This window comes from Acanthochromis polyacanthus, chromosome 19 (assembly GCF_021347895.1).
Source record: "Acanthochromis polyacanthus isolate Apoly-LR-REF ecotype Palm Island chromosome 19, KAUST_Apoly_ChrSc, whole genome shotgun sequence".
In the NCBI taxonomy this organism is placed as follows: Eukaryota; Metazoa; Chordata; class Actinopteri; family Pomacentridae; genus Acanthochromis; species Acanthochromis polyacanthus.
In genome coordinates this window covers 12,653,437-12,677,358 of record NC_067131.1, presented here as the reverse complement: position 1 = coordinate 12,677,358, position 23,922 = coordinate 12,653,437, and the positions used below count along the sequence as shown (strand labels likewise).

The window sequence follows — 23,922 nt, the reverse complement described above, 5'->3', positions numbered from 1 at the left end:
GTTTATTGCACAATAAGAAGCAACCAAAGACGTATAACATTAGGAGTACCAGATTTATTACGGACATCCTGAAGGTGAGCTGATGAATCCAGATCAATTCTCGCTACGCCTTAATTAAATTCAACCTTTAACAGTCGATATCCGTTAATCTTGACCCGGTGTGTTATAATCTCGGTACAAGGCGACAGAATAGATGAGTTATAGTTTATCTGACTGATTAAATGAAGAAAAATTTGTTTTCAGTGGCAGTGAAAATTAAATAGGGCGCCCTAAATATCCTTGTGAATGATTTCCACTTACAAACAGGCAAGGAAGAGAAAGATGTTGAAATTAGCAACGCAATTATCCAAACAAGCAAGCTGTAAGCTTAGCATAGATAGATAGTATTGTTACAGTTTCATTGTGATTTTATAGTCTGTAAAGTCCCTCCCAGACAGCAGGGTGTGCTATCTGCAAGATAAAACCATCGAGTTCAGCCAGTTGTACAGACAGCTAGCTAATAACAACAGAAGACTCCGGAGAACTAGCGGTGCAATTTAACCCAATATAAAGGTAAGCCTGTCGATAAATAAAACAGAAAGCCGCGATATAAAGACCAAAGGCTTAAATTCACACGACAAAGGCAGGCATGTCGCATTTTTAACTACTGTTTTCCGGGGAATTTCCCCGACCTTTTTGTTTGGCTTAGGGTAGCCGCTACAGGAGTGGGGCTAACTAGCCAGCTAGCTCGGTCGAGTTAGCTACCGTGCTATCGTTAGATTGTGAGGATTAGCGACGGGATTTATGTACTTATAACGGTATCAGATGCTGTCATCTCCGTGTTTTGTTTAATTTGTGAGTACTGTTTTCTTTACGCGTATTTAAAGTGGAGTACCAATTCAGAGTAATATACCGATTATCTGTATTGTTAGCAGGTTAACTACCTGCTACTGTCACCGCCTACAACTAACTGCAAAGTGTGAGTTTCAGTTCCCAGCATTAGCTCCTGAAATGAAAAGTTTAGTTGGTTGGTTTACTAGAAATACGTTGAATTTGACTGCGTTTAAACTTTCTTATATGGAATTTAGTTATATTTATGATTAATAATAGGTGACAGGAACAAGTCTATTTATAATCTGGGCCTTCATACTTCTTCATTAGAACTATTTAGCTAATGCACTGTGATGGATACTTCAATGCTGTAGGTTTTGCCCTTTAGAAATGCTCTTCTTGTTATGGTTTGTTTCCTAAGTAACATTTCCCCAAACTGCTCAGGAACCGGTAAGCTGAGCAGCTGTCAGTGGTGAATTGTTTGAGTAATGGTGAGTCAAAGTTCAATGTGACCCAGAGGGAGTGAACTCATTCAATTGTCAATACTGTCTCATCAGTACAGACACAGTGGTGTGAATGAGTACATCTCAGAGGAAACTGATGAACACAGCTGAATGACTTTACTGCTAACGTCATACGCTCTTATCTAAAGGAGGTCTTTGTATCTCCCATGCAGGTGATAAACACCAATATAAGCTAATATTCCTACCAAGATGATATTCCTGATTGTTTTATTGTCATTGTATGAGACATAGAAATGTTCCACCACAGAGAAACACTGCAAAAATGGATGCATCCAGACAAGACCTGCTAAAATATACTACTGATGCTTAATTTATATTTAAAATAAACAAATACAACACTTAAGGATAGACTTGCAACTGTAATAAGTTCATAATTTTGTTGACATTGGGAATAAACAAGCACAGAATTGCCTATGTCCACTCAATAATGAAATGAGCTTATTGTTTTTGAACATGCTTTAACTGAAGAAATTGCACATGAATGACTACTCAGTCACTTAAACAGAACATGAACTGTAATGATATCAAATAGGTTTAATTTTCTCTGTTGCTACCTGTAAAATATTTTCCTCTGAACTCACCAAAACACATTTTCCTCTGTTTTCTGTCCATATTCAACTGTCGCACTAGCTAACCTTGCACTTGCCACCAAATTGCCATCAATTAATTTGAAAGTAGCAACTAATTGTGGTTTCATCTGTTCTGCTGAACGGTGTGAATCTATAGCCCAGGTTATACCCAGGGCTTCATCAGATGTTCGCATGCTGCCTGTGAATGCACGGAGTCTGTAAATGAAATGGTGTTTGTCCTTCAGTGCAGTTTCAGAATGTGTGTGGTCAGCCTTGTTCACGAGCTTTTTTCTAGCTGCAGTCATTTGAGTTGTCTTGTTCTCCATTTTCGGTAAAAGTTTGCCATGCAACAGACTTTAAAATGCCTTTTTTTTCAAGCTCTTCTTGAGTTCATCTTTTTGCTTTCTGAACATAACTCACTTTGTCATTTTCAAACAGAATAAGAAGAGCTCTTTGCAAGTGACGAACTATAACTGTCATCTCAAATATGTTTTCAACAATTCCTGCAGTCAAATTTTTGTGTCATGAAAAAGAGTCACACCATTGTTCCATTCTTAGTTACCAAAACATTACTGCATGAAAAATATTTGTAAAATAAGACTCATTGGTATGTCTTGATAATATATACTTAGTCTATAGAGGATGCTCATTTAGACCATTTTGAATTCCTTGCAGACTGCTGACCAGTACTGGTTAGTAAAAATAATTTTGTTTTGCTCAGCTAGATGTGCTGAAACAATGCTAATGGAGTAAATTGTGCAGTTTCAATGCAGCATTTTGTGGATTCTTGCTTTTTATTGTGCCGTGGTATACTCAGGTGATTGATTTGAATTTCATATTAGGCCAATTTTACCACTGCTCTCATTGTATTGTATGCATTGTTGTATGTTTTTTCACCTTATATACTGAAATTTTGTGAAGGTTTAAGGAAACCTCATTATTGTCTTTTTGATATATGAGATATATGTGTATCTGATGCGCTAATTTATAATACTATTTGCTCATGAGATGATGAATGCAAAATTATAATCTTGATTATTTTTGATATGCATAGATTTTTTTGGATTGAAATATTTGATTTGACTTTTTTATTGAAGTGAACAGACAACTGGTTTTACTTTCATGTTGTGCTACATCCCTGCTAGAATACAATTGACATGGGATATATAGACTATACAATGTTTGCCTTGGATGCTCGCTTGGCAGTTGTGCACAGAGAAGCCTCTAGTCTCCACTCCACTTTCTGACGCTCAATGGCTCAGACAGATGTTTGACTAAAATTACTTTGAAAAGAGTGAGATGAGGCTTTTTAGTTCTGGATTAATTCTTGGCTTTAATAAATAAGCTATTTGCCATGGTTTTTTTTTGTTTGTTTATTTTATCCTGCAGGAATATTTGCCCTTGGAGGTCAAACCAGCAAGTGTAACTGTAGGTAATAGTATGGAGGAGGTGGCTGGAGACATTAGATATGCATTGAGGTCCCTCCTCCCTTTAACCTCCGACGCCTGGTGAAGTGAGCAGGATTTTAGTTGGGAAGTACAGATGGGAGGTGAAGCCAGGGTGCTAATGCTTTTTTTGCCCTGTCAAATCCCCTTCAGTGTAATTGTGGGTCTGCACAAAGTCGGGGATGAGAGCGAGGAAAGCCGATCGCTGTAGCAAAATCAATAGTTCATACCTCTCTGAGATTGAGTTTTTAGGAAAGGAGGAGCACCGTGACCAAGGGCAGAATATGAAATCGCTCCCACAGCGGCCAAACACGCGCTGTGCAATCGATCCCAGCTCCCCGTACCAATTATAGTTTTAAGGTTTGTCTGTGGCTTACTGCAGTCCTCAAAGACCAAAGCTTTGGAAACAGACATTGTGTTCACTGACACTTTGACAAGGGTTGCAATTTTTTTCAAACCCCCCCCCCCTTTGAAAATTGCCCTCTGAAATGCCTCCATCCCTCCAGTCTTTAATTTAGAGCAGAGATTGATTTCTCCTTTTTTTCCTGGTCAGTGAAGTGAAATATCAGGGAAAAAAACCGCTCTAGTCATAACTGCCCTCGTATGTATGATGTAACTATAGATACGCATTCATACATTTTGCTGCTAATTTCAAGTGTGTTTAGTTTTGTGACCTATGAATGAAAAATCTCTGTAGGTTTTCCACTTCATAGCTGTATTACCGTCTTTCTCGCTCTTAATCTTGTCTGCTGATAAACTGTAACATGTCAGTGGATTGTACAAGACGGTGCTAAACAGTGAAAGTGTGGGTTGTTTCTTTTAGCGGTTGCTGGGAAAGTCAAAAGTTTTGCTTCTCAGTAAATGTGTGATGATTTAAGGGTTGATAGTGTTTGCATTCTGAACCATTTCTCACATGTTGAATTGATTGTTTTGCTGCCTGATGTTCGATGGGTTTTTATAGCAGCTCGTATAATTTTAGACTGGTCTTAGCCTTTGCTCAGATTATTGGACATAGATAATTTGTGTATATTGGTGATAAGTGTATATCTTGCCTGGTGAAAGTTCACTTGACAACTGCAAATATTTATCACATGACCTTTAATGTGTGCTAGTTATATTTTATGCTTTGTTTTGTTTCTGGAATGTGAAGCATCTTTGATCAAAACATACTCCAGAACTTGGTCGCCGTAGCTTGTTGTGACCAGTATCATGGATCACAAGCCTCCTTTAAGTACCTGTACAGTTTGCACAACATGCTACACTCTGTTCTTAGGCTTTCCATTCAGATAAGAAGAAACTGCTTTAACAGGAAAAAAAAAAAGACCATCTAGCAAGCATGCAGTGGATGTGGGTGTGGTGGATAGAAAAGTGACTTAAGAGATTTACAGTGTGGACAGTCATGATGAATGTAGTAAATAAAGGATGTATACCACTGCCAGCTAAAAGGGCAGAAAGAACCACTGTATGTTCCTAAAAGTTTCGTTCTTGATTGATTTGACACCTGTGGTTACCACAGTAACGGCAATTGTGGTTTAATGGTCAATCAGTAATAATTGCAGCTGTAGTCTGATTTCATGCTCGTCTGATGCGAATGTTTTTTCAAGCAACAGTACAACCATTGAAAGTCAAACTTGTTTGTGGCTTTTTTATTTAATTCATTTGGCTCACTTCATTTTGTTTTTAACATATCTTTTATGAATGACATGCTGCAGTTAACACAACAAAACCCACTTTGTGTTTCATCAGATGTGCGCTTTTAATATTAAGCGCTAGCAATAGGCAATGTTCAGTCTGAATTAGCACCAACTTGATATGGCTCTGTTGCACTGTCAACTAACAGCAGCTGATTGTATGCATGCTGTGTTTTCTGTAGAATCCTCATACAAACTCACTAATTAGACCGAAGCCACAAATATGAACTGGTAGGCTGAGTGCAATGCTTCACCAACGCCAATAAAAACTCCAGTGTCAAGGTAATGACCGACTATAAAAACATCAAATGGTTGACAGCACATGGTTATCTATAATAATGAATGGGCTACCTTCAATCACGACTTGATGAAAAGGAACCTCCACTGCATGAGTCTTTGTTGCCTGGCCAAAAGTTTTAATGCAGCGTACGTCTTCATCTCAGTCAACTGTCCGCAAATCTGTATTTGATTTCGCTCTCATACCTCTGTTTGATTTTCTTTTGTCTCTATATAACCTCTTTTGGTGGCAATTTATCTTGGTGAATGGCTCCACAGACGGTGCTCCATCTTTCATCCACCACCTGTTTTTCTATTTGGCTTCTCTATCGCTTTACTTTTCATTTTCTTTCCCTGTTCTTTCTTCCTTTATCTTCTTTTCGCTCCATCTTACCAGTTGGAACTGCTAAAGAATCAGAAAGATTGGTTGGGCCTTCATTCATTGAATTTTTTTACTGACAACTTGAAGCTGGACTGAGCTGTTGATATGAATTGTTTTGTGCTGGATAGACTCTGTAATTTAATTGGAGCTGTGGAAAAGTTCAGTTATTTTTCTTAAACCACTGAGTTCACATTAAGTTAATTAAAGATCAGAACTAAGTATGTTATTATATTAAATGGTAATTGATAAATTGCTGGTCGTAATTATTGGAATTTTTGAACCAAATTAGCAGAAAACAAAGCATGGATTGTTAGAAAATATATAAGATGGAATTGCAGGTGTATTTGCTGACTGGCCAGAACAGTTAGGTTGCTGAACTCAAACAAAAAGTCTTAAAAAATTGCTTAGTGGATGTTGGGTTTAGCTTGCTAGTTACCTGAGGGTCATGCTAATGCTAAGCTAGGTTTTTCAAATGCTAAAAAAGACTGGAAGCTGAGCAGCTGTAGTTGCTAACATCGATCATGTTCAGGAGCAGCCGGCCTGTGAATATATGCTTCTAGCAACATTTAAAACTAAACTGATGGAGTGTTAGCCAAGCCGCGCTAGACAACCCACGGCAACGAATTTAATTCTCTGCCAGGGTGGGTCTAGTGACCCTCCATAAGGCTCGAGGTTGGATTCTCCTAAAACTGGCCGGACGAATCACCATGAAGTGTAGAGTCAGAAGGCGGGCGTAACTAAGTGACGACAGAGGCGCGAAGATTCTGACAGAAACAACTAGCCTAGCCGCGCTAGACAACCCACGGCAACGAATTTAATTCTCTGCCAGGGTCGACAACAAAAACGACAACAGTCGTTGAGCTCCATTAGCACCGACTCTGAATAATCTTTCTGTTAACATGTCTGTAATATACTTGAGCTTCACCCATTGACTGAATAAATAAAGCTTCACCGAACTCCCGCATCCTCTGATTTCCAGCACTCTAGGAGCCTATTCGTTGCACTGATTAGTTGTATACCTACCCAATTGCTGCAGAGTGATTTGAAAGACAACCTTTTAGCCCGCCTCCCTCCCTGTCGAGCGTGCCTAGACCCTTGTGTCTTCAGAGCATGGGTCTAGCACGGCTAGGCTAATGGAGTGTAGCAGTAATGTGCTGATCTGAGAATCGGTAACATTTTAGAGGTGGCAGTAAATGCTAACAGATTTCCTCAACTGATAAAGTTGCTGCAACAGTATTTATGAACATCTGTACCAGCTGAGCAGGTGTTTGCAGCAGCTGGATTAATGCTAACTACAGTAAACCAACCATTCACTACATCATGTAGCTCAGGTATAAAGATTATTTTGATGTAAAGCCACTGAGGAGAGATAAACAATATGACGGGTTATTTACTGTTGTGACAAAAGCTTATTTGCTGTGTTTATTACTTTGCATCTTGGTGGACGACTTGCTGAATAGCTATTTTAAAAGAAGACAGTATATTTTCATTTTGGAGTCACCTGATGTTTGATTTATTCTTCAAATTCATCATATAAGTTTGCTAATTTTGTGATGAACTCTGAGTGCCAGTGTTTAAAAATGATGTATCAGTGTATTGGAAAAAAAATCCACTGTATTTCATTCATTTAATTTAACATGGGCATACTATTTGCAATAATTTAAAATTTGTGTTACACATATGATGCAATATTTAGTATAAATTATTTACTTGTATGCAAATACACAGCTATCCAGTGCTGTATAATATGTGCCACACTTCTCTCCTTTTAACCCTCATCAGTACACATCGGGTCCATAAGTTGTCATATTTTTTAAAGTGCAAGTTGGATTTTCGGTCCCTTCAGGTAGTTGTCACCCACATAGTTGCCATCACATAAACCAAAGCTTCTTTGATTCCAACCGTGTTTGTGGTGTATGTATAGAAAAATCATTTGAGGTCCATGGATACCCCAGCCGGACTGTGCATCTTTTGTTTATGTATGTTTGTGTTGTGTTGCTCTTGTGATGACGCCTTCAGTTGCATTGTGTTTCATTTCAGTTCAGGAGTTCTTACACTAATATTGTATGCAATACATGTTTGTAATCATCAATAGTAATTTCATTGTTTGTTTCATATTTTTATCTATAGATAACACACATTTTAGGAAAATACACATTACAAAAATGATACAAAAATGTGAAACAGATGAAATACTACTGGGATCCAGCTGGACCCCAAATGTACAGATGAAGTAGGCGTTGCATCGTGTACTGATGAAGGTTAGAAGGAAATGTGCCAGATTTTGATTTAATGGATTTGTGAGGAATGCTGTAACAATTAAAATGACTAAGTTCAAGCAAGCATTAACATAAACACAAGAAGTTCAAGTCTGTTGTGAAGTGTGTCCTGAATCCAGTTTTCAGTCTGTTCAGACTTTACTCTTCACAAAGCCTCTAAGCAGCTTCACAGTCAATGTATCACCTTCATTCAGTGTAATCATCAGGAGCAGAAAGCTCAGCTCCCAAACATCACAATTTGTTACACAGAGCTTTGACTCAAATTGAATTTATGGATGAAGTCATGAAGACATTAAAGACTCTGTGTGTGAGAGAGAGATAAAGGTACAGATGGACTGAGGGATAGTGTACTGGTGAAATGGAAATAAGATGGTGAATGACGGAAAAAAAAGACCACAGATTAACGGAGAGCCATAAAGGGGTGTAGTGGCATACTAGGGGAAGCTCAGTCCATTATTCAGTCCTGATTTTGTGGCAAGATGAGTTTATGAATTTGGAATTGTGCCACGATTGGGCCACAATGATATGCAAAAAAATGCATTCAATTACTTTGACCAATATTGTGATATGATGGGATTTTTTATGCCTGGTGATGAGGATTTGAAGACTGGGCATCTCTGTAGCACCACAATGCTTAATTTCTAATTAGACCCTCCAGAAAAATGCGGACAAAAATCCTTGATTATGCGAATAAATATGTGGGGTTTTTATGCGGGGAAATTGCGGAAAGTTGCAAAGTATGTGAATAGTTGTGAAATATGCAAAAATATGCGCGATTCACCTGCCGTCTGGCTGCGGAGGGATGTGTCCTCTAATCAGACACTGGGACTGCTGCGGAGTTACTGGATTGACAGCCTGTGCTTTGGGAGAGGGAGAAGCTCACTCTTGCTAGATTTAGCGAGAAAGTTGCTAAGTTGGAAACACTGCCGTGTGCCGGGGCTTGCCATAAGGCAAGTCGGTGACGTAAAATACTGCCGTAAAGCGTGTTTTGCGATACTGCGATTTAAACGATAGGATCTTCACATAAAACGATAGGCATTTTCTATCGTCCAGACGATATATATCGTCATATCGCCCAGCCCTAGTTTGACCTGCATTTGTTACTCTAAATGTACTTATTCTGTATTTTGTTGCTATTGGGAGGAGCCCATTTAAGCACACAATCAGTTTTTTTGTTTTATTAAGAAAAATTATACTGAATGCTTTCCGTGTGAGTCAAATATTTGCAAGTTATGTTCACTAAAACCAGCAGTTTAATGGTTTACCTCAGTACTTTGCAATTTCCCTTTACCGTCCCCATTCGTGTTGGATCCTTCTTAAGCTGCAACATGCATCAGTATAACTTTACAAAGGGTTAGATAGGTTTTTAAACAGCTGCCCCCCTTCATCAAACAGGGCTACATGGATTGGATTGGTTGGATACTATTTTCAGTGGTGGATTGATACACTGATGCTCCAGAGAAGAATTATGGCAGCAGGACGGTTTATATTTAAATGTGTCTTCCAAGCACTCGGTGCAACAAGTTTTTCTCACTGATGTGGTTTAAGTCATTTTTGAATGTCAATAGAGGCTTGGAGGAGTAAACTGCATCAGTCTTTGGTTACACTGGCAAAACATTGTTTGTTTTGGTCTGCTCGTAGGACTTATACACACGTGGACAAAATTGTTGGTACCCCTCAGTTAAAGAAGGAAAAACCCACAATTCTCACTGAAATCACTTGAAACTCACAAAAGTAACAATAAATAAAAATGTATTGAAAATTAAATAATCAAAAACAGCCATTACTTTTGAATTGTTGATTAACATAATTATTTAAAAAAACAAACTAATGAAACAGGCCTGGACAAAAATGATGGTACCTCTATAAAAGATTGAAAACTATTTGACCAGAGTGACATGATTAACTCAGGTGTGTCATTTAATTGACATCACAGGTGTTTCCAAACTCATAATCAGTCAGTCTGCCTATTTAAAGGGAGACAAGTAGTCACCCTGCTGTTTGGTGAAAAGGTGTGTACCACACTGAACATGGACAACAGAAAGCGAAGGAGAGAATTGTCCCAGGACATTCGAAAAAAAATTATAGACAAACATCTTAAAGGTAAAGGCTATAAGACCATCTCTAAACAGCTTGAAGTTCCTGTGACAACAGTGGCTCATATTATTCAGAAGTTCAAGACCCACGGGACAGTAGCCAACCTCCCTGGACGTGGCCGCAAGAGGAAAATTGATGACAAATTGAAGAGACGGATCATTCGAATTGTATCCAAAGAGCCCAGAGCAACCTCCAAAGAAATTAAAGGTGAACTCCAAGGCCAAGGTACATCAGTGTCAGATCGCACCATTCGTCGTTGTTTGAGCCAAAGTGGACTTCATGGGAGACGACCAAGGAGGACACCACTGCTGAAAAAAACTCATAAAAAAGCCAGACTGGAATTTGCGAAAATGCATGTTGACAAGCCACAAAGCTTCTGGGAGAATGTCCTTTGGACAGATGAGACCAAACTGGAGCTTTTTGGTAAGGCACATCAACTCTATGTTCATAGACTCAAAAACCAAGCATACGAAGAAAAGAACACTGTCCCTACGGTGAAACATGGAGGAGGCTCAGTAATGTTTTGGGGCTGCTTTGCTGCATCTGGCACAGGGTGTCTTGAAAGTGTGCAAGGTACGATGAAATCTGAAGACTATCAAGGCATTCTGGAGAGAAATGTGCTGCCTAGTGTGAGAAAGCTTGGTCTCAGTCGCAGGTCATGGGTCTTCCAACAGGACAACGATCCAAAACACACAGCCAAAAACACCCAAGAATGGCTGAGAGAAAAGCGTTGGACTATTCTAAAGTGGCCTTCTATGAGCCCAGATCTGAATCCCATTGAACATATGTGGAAGGAGCTGAAACATGCCATTTGGAGAAGACACCCATCAAACCTGAGACAACTGGAGCTGTTTGCTCATGAGGAGTGGGCCAAAATACCTGTTGACAGCTGCAGAACGCTCATTGACAAATACAGAAATTGTTTAATTGCAGTGATTGCCTCAAAAGGTTGTGCAACAAAATATTAAGTTATGGGTACCATCATTTTTGTCCAGCCCTATTTCATTAGTTTGTTTTTTTAAATAATTATGTTAATCAACAATTCAAAAGTGATGGCTGATTTTGATTATTTAATTTTCAATAAATTTTTATTTATTGTTACTTTTGTGAGTTTCAAGTGATTTCAGTGAGAATTGTGGGTTTTTCCTTCTTTAACTGAGGGGTACCAACAATTTTGTCCACGTGTGTAGAATACAGCTGTGGCTTTGGTGGTTGAGCGAGTTGCCCACTAATTGCAGGGTTGGTTGATTCGTGGCCTCCTCACATGCCAGAGTGTCTTTTTACAAAAAGCGAGGCTGAAGTTGGTCCTGGTGGCAGCTCTGCCACTGTTGTTGTGTGTCTGTCTGTGAATGGAAAACATTGTGAAGCAGTTTGACTACAGCTGAGGTCAAAAACGGGTAGGAAATCTCCGACAATTATCATTCAGTACATTAATATATCTATATAGTGTATTTTTTTAATAATGTGAAGTCTTGTCTGGTTTTAGAATTTTATAATTGTAGGCAATTTCTGTTATGTTTGCAGTTATGATGTCTCAGTCATGCTTCCTCCTCCGCTTCCAAATTCTGAATATCACTGTTTTTTTTTTTTTTTAAATCAACTTTACTTCTAGAAACAAAAGCATTCTCTGGCCAACAGCCTACCACTCTGAACATTTTAAGTTTTGCAGAGGATGGAGATGTTGTAGTATGGCAGCCCTGCTGGTCTTCTTTCAGTGGATTAGTCATTTTAATCACATTTCTGCCCTCTCTGCATGCAAATAAAACACCAAAACAATTCCTCTCATTACTGTAGGGAACAGTGAAACAGCATCGTTCACTCTTCTTCACCCAGTGCAATTATTTGGTTTACAGAAATACGATCAAACCAGATTGTTTTCCCCCAATAGCAGAGTGATGACAAGCTGCAGCCAGACTATTCTGTTCAGCAGAATGGTTGGGCGACACCGAGGACTGCCCAGTCTGCAGCAGCCATCCTGCTAAACCATCTGTAAAATGTAAACCATAACCAACCTGAATAGATTCTACATCAAGTTCGATCAAATCTGTGTGAGAAAGTTTTGGTAGATTGTTTATTAGAATGCGGAACTCTTTAGTTATGTTGAATTTTACTTTCGGTGCACTTGTTGCAGTTTGCCAAAGGTTAAAATGTTGTTTTCAAGGTTTTCTTATACAAGCCAAACTCACCATGTCATCATATCTCACAACAGAGTTTCAAGAGAGGAAGACAAATTTCAGAATTCTATGTGGTGAACAAAATAGTTTGTCATCTAATGGTCTCTGGTGACCACTTTGAGCCCTTTAAGAGGTCACCAATATTTATTAACCTTTATATCCAGGGATTAACTGCTCTGGGTTTTCAGGGGCCAACGCCGATTAGTGTTGATCAAGAGAGAATGATAATTGATATTTGGGTCTGACATATGTTATATAGTATGTATTGGCAGCATGTGATTGCCAGGAACCTGTTATTCATAACTAGACTTATTCATCAATAAGGGTAATTACAGCTGAACTTGTACGACAGTAATAGAGGCTGAGGTGATCTTTTCCGTTTACTGTGAGATTTTGATGGAAGACTTTTTCTACAGTTTTGGAGAATGTTTTGAGTCTTGATTGTCTGTTATTCATGTCATATTGTGCAGTGGGAGGGATGTTGCTGAGACCACAGTGTGACTACAGACAGAACAATCAAAATAGTCCATTTAAATCATCGATAATCTTTCAGTGAAAATGATGATACAGATAATTGGGGAAATGCTGATTATTTTCTCCAATTATTGGTCTCGTTGATAATGAGGCAATTTCTAATATGGGCAAGAAGTTAGTTGGAGTTTGTGTGTAATTGCAAGTGTACTGTGCATCACTAATCTGCGTGGCCCTCTTGTGTGACTTGAAGTTAATTTGGGAACTTGGATTTGATCACGGTTCTGGGAGGCAGCTTGTTTATTTGCAGTTCATTTTTGAGACTTAATTGCCGCTGCAGCAGCTATTGATCTTAGAACAGGCACGGGTCATCGATCTCTCGCCGTCCCACTGTGGGTCGGGGACAATTCATCTAACCCCAACAAACCTCGATAGCAGGTAGAGTGGCCACATGAATTAAATGATATTGAGTCGTACTTGGATTAAATAAAGATACAGTGCTTGTGTGTTGCATTACGATGAGCTGAGCTTTGTTTTAAAAATGTTTTCCTATGTGGTGTGGTATTGCCTTAAAGAATGCGCTACAAGCTAAATAAAAACTTAATGATGATGAGTCTTCTCGTTCGACCAAGCAATCACTGTCACATTGTCTGTTTGCAGGGGGCAAACTGCTTCCATCTGGCGTGCACTGATGCAGATGGACGTCAGGACTAAACATTGACGAGTGGAAGTGACAGATTCCTCCTCCTCCTCCTCACCCTTGTGCCCCCAACACCTTCTGTCACGCTGGCAATGTCAAGAGTCCCGAGTCCCCCTCCCCCTGCGGAAATGTCCAGCGGGCCTGTGGCCGAGAGCTGGTGCTACACACAGGTAAGAAAGAAAAAAGCTACATGTGTGTTTGTCGTCTTAAAATGAGTTCACTTCCAATGAGTCACTCTAAGTGTTTGCTGACTGTTTTTCCTTTCATCAGATCAAAGTGGTAAAGTTCTCTTACATGTGGACCATCAACAACTTCAGCTTCTGTCGTGAGGAGATGGGTGAGGTCATCAAGAGCTCCACCTTCTCTTCTGGGGCCAACGACAAACTGAAATGGTGGGTTTGTCTGAGTGCTGCTTTGTTTCACCGCAAGAGACAGACTGTTGGGAAACCACTTACAGGATCCTGTCATGTTTGATCAAATTGTCCGGTGAAAGTTTTTCTCAGCCATTCACCTATAACCAAGCAAAGAGCTCTAGTCACAAAAATAACCAGTGTAGTTGTGCATCCTCTGAACAAAAGCTGTGTTGCTTTAATATTGTGAATCCTAAAATCTGGTGGCAGGTTAAAAACTGTGAATAATAGCACAATTTTTAAGACACTGCAAAAACACAAAGAATCTTTAAATGGTCGACCTTTCAGACACTCTCTGAACTACTGAACAGTTCTGTCAGAAAACATGCCTAAAGCTAAGCATAGAAGTACGACGTTTCTTTAAAACCACTTAATTGTAAGCGTCTCATTTAAACGTAAGACTTTCTGAGCTGTCATGTGCAGCTGAGTAACCATTACAGACTCAACTGCAACTAACAGTCGAGTGATAAAAACAACTTTTTCGCTGAAGTGAGCTGAACTACAGGATGTGATTCAACAGCACAGACAAAGAAATGTACTTGCTGATTCCATTTTTTTCCCCAGTGTTTCTTAAAATACAAACAAAAGAAAGAAATTCAACTTCGATTTTTACTTTTTCATATGATTTATGGCTTTATAACTACCTTATACCACACAAAAAACAATTCCTTCTACTCGTACCATGAAGGTGCAGGACTTTATATTGCAGTAAAATTGAGTCTACCGTGAGCCAATATGTGATTGTAGCAAAATAAATACCCAGAAACTGCATGAAGTTCATAGACTTATTCTATTTACTATCTAAAATCTGTATACATGTATCCCAGTCCTGATCAAAACAAGTGTCTTATTCTGCTGTGGTCGTAGTGGCATTTAGTTCAGTTTAAAATTGTACCGAAGCGAACGAAAAAATCTGTTATTTTACAAGTCCTTGATGTCATCAGATGAGTAACCTGTGTGCTGATTTACACTAATCATCATGTGTTAATTCATAAATACCTCCACGGCCATTCACCACAGATGCTAACTCTGCATCACCCACAGGTGTTTGCGAGTGAATCCCAAGGGCCTGGATGAGGAGAGCAAAGACTACCTGTCACTCTACCTGCTGCTGGTCAGCTGTCCAAAGGCCGAAGTGCGCGCCAAGTTCAAGTTCTCCATCCTCAACGCCAAGGGAGAGGAGACAAAAGCCATGGGTGAGGACAAAATACTAACTGAACCAGAATCTGTGAAAGAGTCGCGTTATCCCTGTGTGGAGACTACAATTTCCTGCTTTCAGAATTGCACTTTTTCTTCGTCTTTCCTTTTCATGACCTGTGTGTGTCCTTTCCGTCCGCAGAAAGCCAGAGGGCGTATCGCTTTGTCCAAGGGAAAGACTGGGGTTTTAAAAAGTTCATCCGGAGAGATTTCCTCCTGGATGAGGCCAACGGTCTTCTACCTGACGACAAGCTAACGCTCTTCTGTGAGGTACGCCGCCTAGCCACCTCAGTTAAATTGTTAATTTTTCTCCTTGATTAATTTGAATTACTGCGCCTCACTGACTTTCTCTCCCTCAGGTGAGTGTGGTGCAGGATTCGGTCAACATATCCGGTCAGAACACCATGAACATGGTGAAGGTTCCTGACTGTCGGCTAGCAGATGAGCTGGGCGGCCTGTGGGAGAACTCTCGCTTCACAGACTGTTCCCTGTGTGTGGCTGGTCAGGAGTTTCAGGCCCACAAAGCCATCCTGGCAGGTACGGACAAGACTCAGACGCACCACTTTGTACTGTCCTCTTGTTCTTCCTGTTGACATGCTTCCCTGTGTGCATGGATCTAAGTGATTTGTAATATTTAGGCTTTTTTTAGCTTGCCCTCTGATGCTGCTTGATCCCACAGTTCTTCACACATTAACATGTTTTCTCTTCCTGCCCCTCAGCACGTTCCCCTGTATTCAGCGCCATGTTTGAGCATGAGATGGAAGAGAGCAAAAAGGTGAGGCCAAACTGCCAAAGTTTTTTTTTTTTTTTATTCCAGAAATAAATTCATTTTCTTCCTCTGTGGCTCTGCTGCTCACATTTTCGCTGCTGTGTTGAGGGGTTAAAGTGAGTGAAGGATTGTGTGCTGTCAGATGGCTGCAGCACAGAGCTGTTTGGTGAAACTGAATGATAGTGCACCTGAAATGTAATTGTCCTGCCGTACTTGGGGGTCAGGATTCATCCTTCACTGACAAAGCTGCAGAAGCAGAGAATTGCTTTTTTCTTTCTTGCGCATGCGATTGAAAGAAATGAAATTGCAGGAGTAGATGCTCAAATGTTTTAGTTTTTTGTTGTTGTTTTTTTATACCAAGGCCATTTTAGATTTCATGTTGTACACTTTGTAACAAGATAATGACATTTCACTCAGTAATTAACCCTTTAAGCTTCAGTCAATTCCAGCCGTTTTCAGTACAAAAAATCGCTAATATTCTATTTTTAAATAAAAAAATTACGAAAAATACGGGGAATATTGGACGGGCATCGCGAGGTGCATTTCCTTGAAAATGACCGATTCGGGGATTTTATATCGACTTCAGGACATGTTTTGGACAAAATAGTTTCCTGGCTTGTGTTGTCTGGATGTAAAAGGTTGGATTATGGCCGTTTTTTGTGGAATCTTTTTTTTGTGTGTAATAATGAACCCGGAAATGTGAGTCGCGCTGTGTGCATTGAAGCCGTGTATAGAGAACGGATGGATGAATATTCGTTTTTGTCGGACAAATGTGTTTTGTTTTTTTTTTACACTAAAGGCTTGATATGTTTACACTAAAGGCTTGATATCTCACACCTACTGTGTTATTTAGTCTAAATTAGTTCTTTTGCAGCTATTGTAGCAGGTACAGATACTCTGAAATATGTGCAGCTGCTAAGCATGATGGAGAGAAGTTCTAAAGATAAAAATAGTCCCATTATCTAACTTGAATGAACTGCATGACCTAAACATCAGTAGTAAAAAGCAAAGTTGTACTTTTCCCAACATAATACTCGGTCTAGGTAGCAAAGTGATAGGGATGTGTGTCACTGATAGAAAATAGAATGTTCAGTAGTTTCACTTATCTGCATGAGATGCAAACCACCTTGACGTGATGAAAACTCAGAGTTTAGACCCATGAAGAAACTCGAAGCATGTTTTGTCCCCGGTTCATAACAGCCTGTCTTATTCCTTCATTTCAGCATAGTAAATAAGCTTCAGTGGTTACATTCAAAGTGAGGTGATTGAATTTAAATGAGAGCTTCTTTTTTTCTTTTTGTCTGGTCTGTGGTTGAAATGGGTTATTAAAAAGTTTTTACTCTACTGCTTGGCTTACTGGATGTTGTACCGTTTGAATCTGAAGTCATTTACAAATTTCCATGTATCATCATTACCACGAACTGTTTCTGTACCGCATATTTGCTCTTATGTTGTATATATTTTAGGGTGTGCTATATAGACCATTTTCAATGCTGCTATTCGGAGAGTACCGACCCGATTTTCATTGTTTTCTGTAACGGTGACAATAAAGATCTGATCTATTCCTGCTGAAATTCTGCAGATGAGGAATGAAATTAGCACTGTAGCTTAGATAGAGCTCATGTCACAGTGCAGTACTTCAATCTAACTGTCTTCTCTCCTGTCTGTCAGAACCGTGTGGAGATCAACGATGTGGAGCCGGAGGTTTTCAAAGAGATGATGTGCTTCATTTACACAGACAAGGCTCCCAACCTGGACAAAATGGCTGACGACTTACTTGCAGCAGCTGACAAGGTAATAGAACTGTAACATAAATACTAGGTGATGCTCTGTGGATGTGTTGAGGAGGACTTTATAGCAGAATGCAAGATAAATGCACATACCTCATCACATCTCTGTAGTTTTGAGTCCATGCGTATTTGTGGCCTTCTCACTGGAGCCGGTGGAAATCATGTGCGACTTAGACTCTGGATGAGTTCCTGTTGGAGGTACTTCTTGGGGTTGTAACGCTGAGAAAACTCATTCACTGGCAGCTCCTTTTCCAGTGATTGTAGGTGGAGAAAAATGCAATTGTGCAAAACATAAAGAACACAGATGTTTTAAGAATGCAGTTTGGGAAGTGTTTTTTTTTCCCGCAAAATCTTTGAAATCTGTCAGTTACGACTGTCTTGGCTTTAGTTTTATTCTCTGGATGATGATGGAAATTGTGGGTAGAATCTTTTCGATGGCAACAAAACTTTTTCCTACTAAACTAACAATAGTACGAATACTTAATATTGCAGTCTCGCTGTATACAGTGTGAAAAGAGTTGCATATTATTACCTTGAGTAAATGTAAAAAGCTGAATTTTAACCTGATATACTGGAAGTAAGGACTGAATGATTTGGGAATAATATCTCATCGTGATGCAATTTAACTTTTTACAAGTCCAGTAAAAAAAAATAAAGTGGCATGGATTTATAAAACAGTCAACGTGACAGATTAAACTCTGGGTCAGATGCGCTGTTTAATCTATATCCTAAATTGCAATTTGATGACTGGATTATTTCTGATTGCCATTTAAAATTCATTATTTGTTTAAACATGACGCAAGTTCACTGTATCTACTAAACCTTTTCCCAGTAAGTCATCAGGATTTCAAGGAACATTTGGATGATTTCACACTCATCTCACATCTCCATGACACCAAATGGGAGACTGACTTGAAGACACAATTTCTCTCTGAATTCAAGCTTAGAATTTTTTTACAGTGTTTTTAAAGCTTAAAAGCTAAATATATCATTATCTTTGTTATAGGCATACCACACCGATAATAGGACCAGACTGATGTTCCATTTTTTTACTCTGAAATATTAAGATTCAAAGCCATCCTAATCTCGCTGTGCCCCCTCTCTGTCAGTATGCTCTGGAGAGACTGAAGGTCATGTGCGAGGACGCTCTGTGCACCAGTTTGTCTGTGGAAAACGCCGCCGAAATCCTCATCCTCGCCGACCTGCACAGCGCCGACCAGCTCAAAACGCAGGCCGTCGACTTCATCAACTAGTGAGTTCACACGCAGAGAAGAGCTCTTCCTCTCGTATAATTGGGTTTCCAGCACCTTTTCGCTCACAAATCCTCCACTGTACATTTTGTCTCGGCTGTTTGTCAGTTTCTTTCATGTCCTCCTCCTTTATCTCGGCGTCATTACTGATGGTACCAGACTCTCCCTCTCACCTCATCTCTCGGTGGCTCAATCCCATTAGATAGTTTAATTAGTGAATGTGGCCTCATGGGCCTGTCTGTCTGGTGTTATTAAACCCTGTCAAGGTTTTCAGAGGGATCGAGGCAACCTGACTCGTCACTAGATCTGTTGTCACCTCCGCTGAGTCACATGAATGTGTGATAATAACTGATCCGTATTGCTGTTCGGCTCACACAGATTCTTGTAGGGCTTCATGATGAGTTGAGCTGATTTTCTTTTGTCATCTTTTAGTTTACAATTTTATTTTTAAAAAAAATTCACTGCATAAACTCAAGGCAAAGCATGATTCAGAGGTCGTTTATGATACACCTTGCCCCACTAACTGAAGCTTTATATGCAGAAGACCAAGAAAAGAAAAGCAACGTCTTTTTATATCTACATATAGAAAACACAAGAAGCAGCTATGGAACAATTACTTTTGCAAACTATTTTCTGCTATTTTACACGGTGCTTTTCTCAACCAAATCTTTAATCACTTGACACCTGAATTTATTTACAATTAAATAAAAAGCATTTTTTGTGTGTTCTTGCTGTCCAACTGATGCTACAATAAGTGAAGATTGTTAATTTGTTTTTGACACATAGAACATGGATATATAATAATAACAGATATATAATAATTAGGTCCCACTCTCACCAGTCCTACCAGAAACCGGTGCTTGCAAAAGGTTCCGAGGTACGTATTGAATATGCACAAACAGGCATTTGGGGAACGGATACGTTATCTCGGCTGCAGTCTGAATGAAAGTGGTGTGATGCGAATAAGCGACAATAGGCATCAAGGGGTTAATTGTGTTTCACAAAGCCTTAAAGAATCAGTTGAGTTTTAATTGCTTTGATGGATTATTTTGGGCAGCAAAAGTTTTAGAATATGCTGCTTGAATTATTTCCCAACCCGATTCTGTAGAAATGGAGTTAGGAATTATTGTGGTTGATTTCTATGCATGTTTCATTTATACACAGAAAGAAGTGAATGGTGAGCCATGAAAGTCAGGGGAAATCTTAAGGGAAGCCAAAATGTATGAACCCTGATTTCCATTCATACATCAGTTTCTTCAGCTATTACACCAGCTTTCAGAAACCTTTACTAATTAAACTGGACTGACTAATTGTAAACAGCACAGAATAAATGGCTCTAGCGTACGACATTAAAGCTGGAGTGTGTGATTTTTGCATATAAATGAACATCTGTTACTCTTTCGACCTCTTTCTGAATGAGTTGTGACAACATTGTTTAAGCCAATCGGCACTAGGTGAATCTCTCTGTATCTCACAGGATAACAGGATTTTTAGTCTGGTGTCTGCAACAACCAGTGGTTCACTGATAGCAGTGCATTTTATGTCAACAACCAGTGATTGGTGTGCTCGAGCTGAAGCTGGGAGCAGTCGTAGTAATGCAGATAGAGTAGACAAAAAAGAAGCTACTTGTTAAAAGAAAGGATTACAGTCTAAAAAATGGCTACTGACAGCAAGATGTACATTGTAAGCACGGACCAACAGTGTTTGCGTAATTACTCCTGTTGCTAAAAAGCAGAGACCAAAGTTCTGCACTGCAGGTATAAGGCTGCAAACAACCATTAATATGAAACCCCTGTCTTCCATACCTTCTACTGAAACCTAATTTCCAGAAAAAATATTGTATTCAGTACGGATGCTAATGCTCAGTCATTAATTGATTAATTGCTGTTGTTTAACCAATTGAAAATATGTGAACTGATAGAGCAGAATATGAAGAACGCGTCAGAAAATGTTATACACTACCTGTAGTACCTGGTTATGCCACCATGTGGCGCCTTTTACCGTTTAGTGTTTGACATTTGGCTGCTATAGATGGTGCTTTGTGTGGTCGAGTATTGTGAAGGTTTAGCTGGCAACAGACCACCATGACAGAGACTTCTGGAGTATTTAATGATTTCACGCTGAGGGCCATGTGCAGTGAGTGAAGCTAGGATAACATTGGGACCATTCCTGTAGCCGTTTAGCCTGTTCTGTTTGTGGGCCATGCTCATGAAAATGCTATAAATGTGTCCAGTTTTAATAGTGTCGGTCATTAATTACTAAATTTATTTAACTAGATAAAAGACCCATTGAGATTGAGACCTCTTTCACAAGCGTGACCTCGCCAAGAGAGGCAGTAGCAAACGTCAAAGTAAACAAAAAACAATAAAATATTAAATACAAGCAATTGGATACATAAAGTACATGAGTTCTTTTTACAGTAGCAATTTAAGACTACAGGCACTGTTTGAAGGGTTTCCGTTGTCGATATCTTAAAATAGAGTGGAAGGCTTCCAATGAAACAGATTTTGACCATTTCAGTTCAGATTGGAGGGCATTCCAAGCAGAGGGGGCAGAGCGACTGAAAGCTTTTTTACCTGTTTCAGTTCGAACACGAGGAGCAGAGAGACACAAAACGTCATGTGATTAGTTATTAGAGTAATTAGTAATTGTTAACAAAATTAAAAAAACACCTAATGTTTATTTTAATCTGTTCCTGAAGTTGCTTATGTAAACAATTTGATTGTACAGAGTGTCCATTTTTAAAAGTGAGCATATGGAAAAACTCCACTGTATTTTGTTTAATTTTAGCAAATCGATTGATTGTCACCGTGGCAGACTGTAACACTTGCATCTCTAGCCTTTGGGCGAACACAGTCATAAAGTAAATAATGAGGAGATGATTCAGCCCTATATATTATTTGAACAAATCAAGTTTTCCTCTGCTAATTTTGTTTTCTTTCTCCGTCTCTCCTTCTTTCACGTCTCCAGCCACGCTGCAGAGGTGATGGAAACAGCAGGATGGAAGTCCATGGTCGCGTCTCATCCACACCTGGTGGCTGAAGCTTATCGCTCCCTGGCTTCTGCCCAGTGCCCTTTCCTCGGACCCCCACGCAAGCGCCTCAAACAGTCTTAACATCCTCCCGGCAGGGCGTCTGCACACACGCATATACACACACACATGCACACACAGAAACACAGACACCCCTTCAGACACACAGGGACAACCTCTCCCCTTGCTGTTACCTACTACACTACCTACAGCCTCCCCCGAATCTCCCCCTTCTACCCCATCCAGAACCTGCTGTATTTAGTCTCTTCTAAAGATGGAGGGAACAAGAAGGAGGAGGAGGAGGAGGAGGAGGAGGAGGAGGAGATGGACAAGAGGGATTGGTGGGCTCATGAAGTGGATGTTTGTTGTTTACAAAAAAATACCACAGCACCCTCCCCTTTCTCCTCGGCTCCGGCTTAGTGAGGTCTGACGTTGTGCTCTTTTCCGTGTGTGAAACCTGAATCCTTCAACATCCTGCTAGTTCCAACTTTGGAATCCGTTCGGGAAGGAAGAACTGGACACGTTAACCCAATAAGAGCCAACTGTCTGGAAATGTGGAGGCTTGAAGGACTATTGCAGATAAAGTCTTTAAGTGTCCATTTTATCATAAGGCTTCTTTTTTGCTCTGTTCTTAGCGTTTGGAGTAGAGCGGTCAGAGAAGCCCCCAAACTAAAGGACACACATGGGCCTGGAGGGACTGAAGAAGAAAAAGTGGGCCTGTTGGTTATAAACTAGAAGCCCCCCAAGAAAGACAACCAAGGGCTAGTCAAAAAAAAGGCAGATATGGGACAAAATCATCAACATAATTTTCCCAAAGAAAGTTGGGGAAACATTGCACTAAGGTCACAGGTCACCCTTTGTTAACCCTTACCAGCAGTAAAGTAGAAATACTGTAGGCAAGCACACATTGAAGCAAGCTTCATGGACTAAGGACCCAGCTGGACCACCAAGAACAAGTACCCTTTAAGAAGATTTTATCAGCAAGTGACGAAAAAAACGACACGTTCTCCCATATAGAACTCTTCAAGCTTCATCTGCGTCCGTTTTCATTTTTTAAAAAGCTGGAGAAAACCATTAAGAGGGTAGAGAAAAGAGCAACGCACAACTGGATGTCATTCTTGGGGAAATCGTGTTTTGTGTGTGGATCTGTCTTCGTAGGCCTTGAGAGAAACCGATGTCCAAGGTGTCAAGAGACGAAGCAACCAGGAGTCGACAGAGGGAGGAAAAAACGTCAAGCAATGGTTACAAAATAACATTAGGATTCAATCGGGCATGTTGATGTTCTTTTCTGACGGATTTCGTATTTGTTTTGTTTTTCCTCAGAACTGTCATTTCTATTTTTTCATAGGAATTTGTACAGACACTAGTGTTTTTGAAGCTGTGTAAAACAAAAGCATTTTCAGCGGCGAAATTGAAAATAAGTGGACGGATTCTTTTTTTTTTTCTTTGCAGGCATGAAGACTGAAGGGAAATGAAATTGAAATGAACACGTTTTAATGTTCAGAACAGACATAATGTGAAAAAAATGCACACCAAGGCAAACCACATTGAAACACATTTGAAGTTATCATTTTAACTCTGGTGGAAAATGGTAATTGCTAGAAGGAACCGTTGTCGTTTCTTTCCTGTAGATATCGCTGATTATGAGAAGTGACACTTAGTTGTTGCCATTTTTTGTTCCCAAAAGAATAAACCACAACTATTTTGTATTGAATGCAAAGTGAACTTTTGTCTGGGTATTTTTGTATGAATCATGGGCAGTTTGTTTCTGCTGTCGCATGAAAAAACAAAAAAATTAATTCGAAGGCTGCACAGAAATATTGTTGGGATACGGTATTTTTATGAGAGCTAGCGTAGAATTAAACTAACTATAGGAAAGTCTGAATGGTTTTGCATGCATGAATATATTTATTTTCTCACCTCCTTTCCATAAATGCTTGCAGATCTTGTCGCGCCCTAGTTGGTTGTGTTTTTACACCATCCAACAACAAACTCCATCCGTTTTCCTGTGCTGGCAGATGAAGAATATGCAGTCCGTCAGCGCTTAAGAGCTTCTC

At 39.7% G+C, this 23,922-nt stretch overlaps 1 protein-coding gene across 1 annotated transcript; it reads left to right on the top strand.

Moving 5' to 3' along the window:
• The first annotated feature begins 434 nt into the window (after positions 1-434).
• Positions 435-23,590, top strand: LOC110955439 (speckle-type POZ protein). Its single transcript, XM_022200436.2, has 10 exons — positions 435-552; positions 13,379-13,588; positions 13,689-13,810; positions 14,873-15,024; positions 15,168-15,295; positions 15,385-15,562; positions 15,745-15,800; positions 17,466-17,588; positions 18,694-18,836; positions 21,805-23,590. The coding sequence occupies exons 2-10, from the start codon at positions 13,511-13,513 to the stop codon at positions 21,947-21,949; spliced, it is 1,125 nt and encodes a 374-aa protein (XP_022056128.1). The 5' UTR covers positions 435-552; positions 13,379-13,510; the 3' UTR covers positions 21,950-23,590.
• Positions 23,591-23,922: the final 332 nt, after the last annotated feature.

What these genes read in the sequence shown, in the direction of transcription:
- LOC110955439 (XM_022200436.2), top strand. Translation starts at nt 13,511, where the DNA reads ATGTCAAGAGTCCCGAGTCCCCCTCCCCCTGCGGAAATGTCCAGCGGG. An exon ending in AGATGGAAGAGAGCAAAAAG is followed by an intron (nt 15,801 to 17,465) that starts GTGAGGCCAAAC and finishes CCTGTCTGTCAG; the next exon opens with AACCGTGTGGAGATCAACGA. An exon ending in TACTTGCAGCAGCTGACAAG is followed by an intron (nt 17,589 to 18,693) that starts GTAATAGAACTG and finishes CCTCTCTGTCAG; the next exon opens with TATGCTCTGGAGAGACTGAA.